Raw genomic sequence first — 8,641 nt, forward strand, 5'->3', positions numbered from 1 at the left:
GAGGAAGGAGATAGAATTGCTCAGTTATTTCCTTACATCCGGGACAAGGCTGCTCCTGTGGAATGAACAGGGGCTGTTGGGAGCACTGGGCAACATGTGCTCTGGCAAACAAAGGTCCATGATCAGAGACCCAGATTGTCCAAATACAGGTGTGGACATAGAAGGGTTGGTACATACAGAAGCTAATGTTAGTATACTTTCCCAAAAGTCTTGGAATCCAGATTGGCCACTTCAGATTAGAAACAATTTATAGGAATTGGTTAATTACCATGAATAAGATGGTGTCCAATGGATTGCCTGTGTGGGACCAGAAGGACAAACAGAAAAATTGAGAACGTATGTGGCTGACATACCCATAAATTCATGGGGTTGGGATCTTTTACAACAATGGGGTACTCAAATTAATATTTCTGCCATTCCAGGAACAACAAATGAGGAAATTAGGGTGTTAGAGTAGTTGCTCCTCAGGAAGGTATTGATACAGAGGACAGAGCACAAGGTCAAAAAACAGGATGGCATAGGGATTGAATTCCCAAATTTATAAAAGGGGCGCTACTGATATGCCAGCAGCCTTGCTTCTAAAATGGTTGTCAAACCAACCTTTGTGTCAAGAGCAGTGGCCCATAACAAAAGAAAAATTGCAGGTACTTAAACAACTGGTACAAGAACCAACAGCTGGAGGCCGAACATGGAGAAGAGTCTATTAGCCCATGCAGTTCCCCTGTGTTTGTTGTATAAAGATGTCAGGTCAGGGAAGTGGAGGATGGTAATGGACATAAGAGCAGTTCAAGTTAAGATAATTCAAGCAAGGGGTCTTTTATAGCCTGGACTTTAGGTCTTTGTTACCAAATCATGGCCTATAATAATAATTGACTCGAAAGATTGCTTTTCTCAATACCCTTGCATGAGAAACACAGGGAAAGGTTTTCCTTCTCTGTCCATACTTGGAATAATAGTCATCTGTGGGGCTCTGGCGCCTGGCTCTCTCAACAGTGATCTCTTACCTGGCTAGGTGTGTGGGTTCTGATGACGAGGAGAGAACTGAGGCAGAGGGATAAACAGCTTTCGCTGCACCCATTGTGAGTCCTTCTCCTTTGTGCCACTGCCACTTGGGGTGCTCGGGCCAGGCTGAGCCAGCAGGAGACTGAGTAGCTGGTGAGGGGTTCAGGGGAGCTTCTGGTGGTGATTTCAGGGAAAACAGATCTCTTCCCCAAGTGTTGGTGTTACAGCTCTGATGACAGACACTCTCAGATGATGGAATAATTCCTACACATCTTTAATTATGAACACGATACTTAAATACAGTTGTTTGGATGGTTGAGTGTCGGACAGCAGGTACTTCCTGTTGTTAAGCCTGAGAGCTTAGGAAGACCTCATCTACATAGTTGGTCCTGTCTCTATGATCTGTCTTGAGCCTATGTGACCTGTGGTCACTTCCTCACCTGGGAAGGAGGGGTTTGGGGCATTGTCCTCTGTGACTGATCTGTCCTGGGCCTAAGTAACTTGTGGTCAAGTCCTCACCTGGGGAGCAGAGGCTCGAGGCATTGTCCTACATGACTGGTCTGTCTAAACCTCTCTACAGGGTGTTTGGGGGATGAAGCTATGTGCCGTCATGATATTCCTTCAGGAGACTGGGAATGCCCTGCCCTCCCTTTTAAGGTCTCCTGGGAATTCGATGTATCTTGACCAAGGATCAGGGTACCTTTTACTGCCCACCATCCCACCGTCATCCACTAAAGAGATACAACTGGAAAGTACTTCCAAAGGGAACGTGAAATAGTTGAACTTTATGTCAGTATTTTGTGGAACAATCATTACCAATTATTCATAAGCAATTCCCCTTCTCTCTCATTAATCATTATATGACATTCTCTTGGCTGATTCTGATAACGATGTTTTAGAGAATATGGTAACAAAAAAAATTCTACCATGATGGAGGTTACAGTTTGTTCCAGAAAAAATGTAAGGGGGAGATTCACTTAGTTATCCGGGTTATAAAATCAACAAACAATTCAACCACAAAACATACAGATCCATAGGGACTATTTGGGTAGACTTAATGGTTTTTCAAAAATTAATGGGAGATATTAACTGGCCGAGGCCTACAATTGGATTATGTATGTATGAGATAAGTAATTTGTTTCAGATATTACAAGGAATTCCAATTAAAACAGTTCAAGATATCTAATGGCCAAAGCAGACAGAGTTAACTCTTGAAGAAGAGCGAAGACTGACAGAGCCATATTTGGATAGAATTGATACTAAACTTGTGTGTATTCTGGTCATTTTACCATCAACTCCTTCTCCTGCTAGGCCCATTATGCAAAGGGAAGATAGTATTATGGAATAGATTTTCTTAGCTCAAAGTAAAAAATAGAAAAGGCTTCTGAATTATCAAATGTAGAATAAGACTGTCAATTATCAGGAACAGACTGGCTGGAATAACAGCATCTCTTACAGATGCTGAAATCATCTCATCATGGGGGATCAGTGAGGATCGCCAAAAGCTTGTAACTACTTGGGACAAGGTAATAACAAATATCCATAAAGCAAATGTATACTACTTATTAAAAGAAGCAGTTAGAGCCTTCCATGTATGTAAGAGAGAGTACCAATTCCAGAGGTACCAACTTTTTTTTATGAAACACGTTTATTACAGAACATTAGAAAAATGATCCAGATGACTGTTTAAAATACATAAACCCCACATTTCTATACATGAAGAAGACCTAAGAGCATGCGAATACTCTAAGCTGGAAAGCCATGTCTGTTCCGGGTCAATCACTTCTGAAAAGTTCTCAAATATTGAAATCCAAAGCAAATGAATTGGCTTGACATGATTCAAAAAGTAAAATATAAATGTAAGGGCCGTAAAAGCAAGGCAAGAATTAGTTTACAATACTCATTCCTGGAGAGTAACTGAGAGCAGGTGTAGGTGTGTGCCCTGTCTGTGTGTATATTCACACAGAATCAGGCCAAAAGTCTAGGGAGCAGTGTGTAACCACATACGTGAAGCCCCCGAATGCCGTCAAAAGAATGTATAACGTCCATCATCCTTCTGTCTCAAGAACAGCACATTTCCAACCCTAGGCATCCCTTAGAAGGGACCAGTACAGAGGACAGGAGGGTGAGTTCAGACCATGCTGTTCTCACAGCATCCACTGCATCAGAGGCGTCCATATTAGTCTTGGGGCCTTAAAAACATCTTCTTAATTTTAATGGCTTTTATATTTCCATTTTCATTGTCTTCCCAGTTTGCTCGGTCCCTTTTCTTGGCAAACTTTTTCCCAAAGTCTCATATCTTCTTGCCATTTCTTCCTCCGACACGTCAGCCTCTACGGTCTCCTCTTCTGCCGCCGCCGCTCTGTTCTTGGAATTCACTCGAAGCATTAACTTCTCAACTTCAGGATTAAAGCCTCTGAATGACATCCTTCCGTAGAGAAGATCTTCACACAGGGAGAAGCTCTGCTCTTCTACGGTGAAGCTCTCCTTCTCCTTCAACTCCGGCGAATCCAGGTACCAGTGCTCATCCCTGATCATCTTCCGTTCCTCCCCTTCCAGCTGTTTCTGGTTTTCCGAGTCCAGGCCCCTCTGCATGAACTTCATGCGCAGCAGGTTTGTGGATAACTTAGTCTTCTGCTCCGACGCCATGTTGGATACATTTTCAGAGGCTTCCCGCTGCACCTCGCTTGCGCAAGGTCAAGAGGAGAGCCAGACTTGACATTCGGTGCTAACTTTTTATACTGATGTAAACAAGATGGGGATGGCAGGTTGTAAGCCAGATAAAATAAGCATGGTGGTCAAAAGTCCACATCAATTCAGAAGTCAGAATTGTATGCTGTCCTTATGGTATTAGAGTATCCTGAACCTCTCAACATAATTACTGATTCCTTGTATGCAGAGTTATTTTGCCTATAGAGACTGCTGTATTTGTCCCTGATAACTCTGAATTAACTTTGTTTATTCAAATGCAATAGGCCATCAGAATTAGAATTATCCATTATATAGTATACATATTTGGTGGTCTTATACAGGTTTGTCTGGTTCTTTGGCTCAAATGATGAAATTGACAAATTACTAATAGGGAATGAGTTTAGAAGCCTCAAATTTTCATGAGAAACATGTTGATTGGAAAGGTTTAAAGAAAAAAATTTTCAATCCCTTAACAAGACAAAGAAATAATACAATGTCCCACGTTTTGGGGAATTGGGACTAATGCTTTAAATGAATCAATCCTGCCCCCCAAATTGGAAATGTGAGAGTCCAAATGCTAAAGATCCTCATCACCAAATGGTTTTTGATTGATCAACAAAGAGCCAACAGCCAATGACTAGGCAGGTAGACTGAGGCAGGCCTATATGTCTGCTCTTCTTCCCTGACATGGTGATCTCTCCCCCTTCTTCTATCCTAGTGAAAGATAAAAGTTTTTATTTTTTTTATTCTGAATTTTTATTACAGGCCTTTCATAAGGCCTTTCACTTTATTTTTCCTTCTGGTAAGACCCCCAATTATAAAAAAAAATAGAAATCTATAAACGTACACACAATGAGAGTTATACGCTTCAGCACATTCCACGTCCCAGCATCTCTCTTCCTAGAGAAAGAAAGACAGCGCGCAGTTCTGAGGCCTCAGGTAAGAACCCCGCCTCCTCCCCCAATATTCTCAACAGGCATTGGCCCCCGACGGCGAGAATAGTGAAGGGATTACAGATGTACTCACTAGACACACCGGAACAGCAGGGTGTGACACCTCCTGTCTGACCTGGACTAGATTCCAAGTTGTCAAGTTGTCAAGAGCTCTTGGGAGCCACACAGGTCAGTCTTCCTGTTCTGACCTGGAAGTTCTGAGTCACAGTGAAAATTCCTGTTCGGCCCAGAGGTGAGAAAGCTCATTTCCTCACCATCCCTTGTCTTTCTATTCCAGACACAGAGCTCTGTCCCTCCAGGAAGGGGACCAAAGACCCTCGAGATCAGCAGGGAAGGCGGGGCCTCTGCCAGCTTACCGATGCCAAGCATGGGGCTCACACCTGGACCTGCAGCAGGGGCAGGAAGACACTGAGCCTGGGATACAGAGAGCCTGTCTCTGAAAAAAGAGCGAGCAAGACTGAAGGAGAAGCAGCGGCCGCCAGGATGGAGGAGGCATTCCAACCAAGGAACACCTTCTCCATGTTATCTCAATTTCCACGTGTCCTCCCATCTTTCTTTGGAAGCCCGATTCATGATTCCTGGGGAAGTGTAGAGTGGTGTCTTCTCTCCAGGGAGGTAGTGGAGGGCGGATCCCGATGCCTCAGCAGGGTCCTCTCAGCCCCTCCCACAGGCAAGTGAGCTTTCTACCACAGCTGGCTTTCTCAGCTAAGCTCAGTCCTCTCCTACCTGCTAAGTCCTCTTCGTGGTGCCTGAAATCCACGGCTCCTTTTTAAGTCACAGGATAGCTAACTCTATCCCAGCCTCTGGTCAGACCAGCTTTCCCAGAAGGGTGCTTCACCTCCATTGTGGTCAGCTCTAATCAAGTGCTGCCCCATGACCACTGTCATTGATACTGACTCCTGTGCTCCTAGCTTCTGGCAGCCCTACATCAGAGGTGAGCTGTGGGCCTGTTTCCAACACGGTGAGCTACAAAGTCACTTTCCATCTGCTCAGCCAGGACCTTGGGGCCCAGGTGAGAAGGGAGAACTTGATGGGTTTATATGGTCAGGGATCTGAGAGGTCTGGAAGATACACTTGGCTGTCTTCTCGGCAAGCCAGAGAGACATGAGCCTTCTTTCTGGCTCTTCCATAGCTCTCCAGTTCCAAAGGAATCACGTCCCATGATTGATCAATGGAGTCACCAGCAGTCCTGGCCCTGTTGCACTATGGTTTCCTCCACACACTCAAGCACAACAGGCTGTCTTCAGAGAAAGATGCTACTAAATGGCATGGCCTGGACACGGCCAGAGGACGGACGCCCCCTCCTCTTCCCTCTGTGGTTCCACTCCCCCAGGAAAGCAGTGTTCTCCCCTTCCTTCTTTTTTTTTTTTTTTTTTGGTTCTTTTTTTTCGGAGCTGGGGCTCCCCTTCCTTCTGAGGTCACGAGAGGGACTTCTTCCTCCAGATCTTGGGCCTCTTCACGGGCCGCAGATAGGGGTTATCGATGATGTTCTCCTCCCCGTTCCGGCTGCCGGACAAGGAGGAGTTCTGCTGCAGGACAGAAGTATTCTCCTTCTCAGCTCCGGATTCGTCCGAGCTGATATGAAGCGCGATGTTCTCTGTATCTGTTTGCTCGTCCTGCTCCAAGGAGTCCATCTCTTCCATCTGCTGTATCTCCAGCTCAGAGGGAAGCAAGGCCGTGAGGTAGGGGATGGTGAAAGATCTGGCTGCAATCAAGGGAAAAGTGCTGACATCATCCTTGAAGAGACTCTGGGTCTCGCCTGTCTTGGCCAAGAAGCGGGTGAGTGCTCGCTCCACGTCCCGCCTCTGAGATGCGGCCTTCTCTCGGAGGACCTGGTAGTCAGACACTGGCTCGCGGTACGTCGGTGTTTTGATGTACGTGTGGGGATCCGGAAATTCAGGAAAATGGCTGGGGATGTGTGGCGGGTGGGGTCGGTTCTGCCCTGCAGTGAGGGCCTTGGGTGTCACTGGCTGATTGGTCACCGGAGGTGCAGTGATGACCATCCTCTGAGACCGTTTTGCATAAGCAGGTAGAATGCCAACATTGAACCCCATTTCAACCAGTGTGACCACGATGTCTGAAAGTGTGGGCTGGGTCCTGGCTGTGTGCTCGCAGTATGACTTGGCGCTTCTCCCTATTTCTGAGAGGTAGCTCTGTAACATCTCTGTCAACGTCTCCACAGACGCTTTCTCCGCGCTCTCAAATCCCGCCTCTGTCAGCAAAGAGCTCACAACCACTTGCAGGGTCCTCCTGTGGGCCAGGTGGTAGTTATCAGCAGGGTTAGTGGACTGTTTATTTCCTGCTCTCGTTCTGGAGCCACCAGGCCGGACCGCCGGGTCAGCCATCTTGCTCTAGCGTAGTGTCAATAAAAGATAAAAGTTTTAAAGTTGCCCCCCCTAGACACAAAGTTTAGAGCAGAAAAAAAAAAAAAAAAACAGGTTAGGCCCCAGAATTGTATGTTCCAAGAAGCCTCTCCTAGGGCTATAGAATAGATAATTACATTGGCCAGCTCAACAGCTTTCTCCCAGAAACTAGCTGACCATAAATCTTAGAGAACAATTTTGAGAAGCAGGAAACAACGCCTCCTAAGAACTAGCGGACCATGAAGTTAAACAATCTGAGAAGTAAGAGACAGCTTCTCCTAGGAAACAATCTTGGGAGACAGAGAGTTCTTCCTTGTGATTTTCACTGTTATTCTATGACGCCATCCCTGCCCCCTCAGGTTGTGGTTTCTCCCTTTAAATACCTCTTCTCACAGCCTCTCGGGGTCGAACTCCACTGCCCCTGCGTGGGATACGAGTCTCGACCCCAGTGCACTGGTTGCTATCGATAAACCTCATGTGATTACAACAAGGACGGTCTTGTGTGAGTTCTTGGGGGGTTTCGTCATCCCGAGACTTGAGTGAGGGTCTCCCCACTCTGGGGGTCTTTCATCAAGTTAAAAGTTTTAAAGTTGCCCCCCCTAGACACAAAGTTTAGAACAGAAGAAACAGGTTAGGCCTCAGAATTGTACGTTCCAGAAATCCTCTCCTAGGGCTATAGAATAGGTAATTACATCTGCTTGTTCAAGCAGCTTCTCCTAGGAACTAGCCGACCATAAAGTTAAACAATCTTGAGAAGCAGGAAGCAGCTGCTCCTAGGAAACAATCTGGAGAAACAGAGTTTCTCCTTGTGACTTTTCACTGGTATTCTTCACACTTTCCAATGACCCCATCCCTCCCCTCTCGGGTTGTGGTTTCTCCCTTTAAATACCCTTTCTCTCAGCCTCTCAGGGTCGAACTCCACTGCCCCTGCGTGGGATATGAGTCTCGACCCCAGTGCACTGGTTCCTATGGATAAACCTCATGTGATTACAGCAAAGATGGTCTTGTGTGAGTTCTTGGGGGGTCGCATCATCCCGAGAGATGAGTGAGGGTCTCCCCACTCCGGGGGTCTTTCACTAGTTTCTAGCTCCTGCAGACCTCAAAGTTCTCCAATTATGGAGATGCCTGCACAAATTAAAAGTGAAAATGCTCTCACATATTGTCTTAGTGAGGTTTCTCTAGAGTCACAGAACTTATTGGTAGTCTCCACATAGTAAGAGAATTGGTTGATGACTTACAGTCTGTATTCCAACTCCCCAAAAATGATCAGCAGCAGCAGTGGCTTCTTCCCACAAGGCAGGCATGTAGACAAAAAAAAGACAGACTCTTTCCTTCTTCCAGTGTCCTTATATAAGTCTCCAACAGGAGGTGTGTCCCAGATTAAAGGTGTGTACAAGATTAAAGGTCCGTCCCAGATTAAAGGTGTGTACCGGGCTGGAGAGATGGCTCAGCCGTTAAAGGCTAGGCTCACAACCAAAAATATAAAGGTGTGTACCATCTTGCATGGCTCTGGGACTTGCTATGTCCCAGGTGACATGAACTCAGATCTCTTTGCCTTAAGCTCCTGGGATTCATAGCCACTTTGCCTCAAGATCTCCATACCAAAACTCAGGCCAGAAACTTGTGTCTCCC

The 8,641-nt window shown here is 46.0% G+C and overlaps 1 protein-coding gene and 1 pseudogene across 1 annotated transcript; both read right to left on the reverse strand.

Moving 5' to 3' along the window:
• Positions 1-3,181: 3,181 nt before the first annotated feature.
• LOC116905219 lies at positions 3,182-3,651 on the reverse strand (annotated as a pseudogene).
• A 2,413-nt stretch (positions 3,652-6,064) lies between these two features.
• LOC116905218 (transcription initiation factor TFIID subunit 8-like) lies at positions 6,065-6,991 on the reverse strand. The gene has a single exon (XM_032908033.1). The coding sequence runs from the start codon at positions 6,989-6,991 to the stop codon at positions 6,065-6,067; it is 927 nt and encodes a 308-aa protein (XP_032763924.1).
• Positions 6,992-8,641: the final 1,650 nt, after the last annotated feature.

The sequence above is a fragment of the Rattus rattus genome, chromosome 7, assembly GCF_011064425.1.
Source record: "Rattus rattus isolate New Zealand chromosome 7, Rrattus_CSIRO_v1, whole genome shotgun sequence".
In the NCBI taxonomy this organism is placed as follows: Eukaryota; Metazoa; Chordata; class Mammalia; order Rodentia; family Muridae; genus Rattus; species Rattus rattus.

Bases quoted from the DNA above. Each gene is read 5' to 3' on its own strand.
- LOC116905218 (XM_032908033.1), bottom strand. From the start codon at position 6,991: ATGGCTGACCCGGCGGTCCGGCCTGGTGGCTCCAGAACGAGAGCAGGA.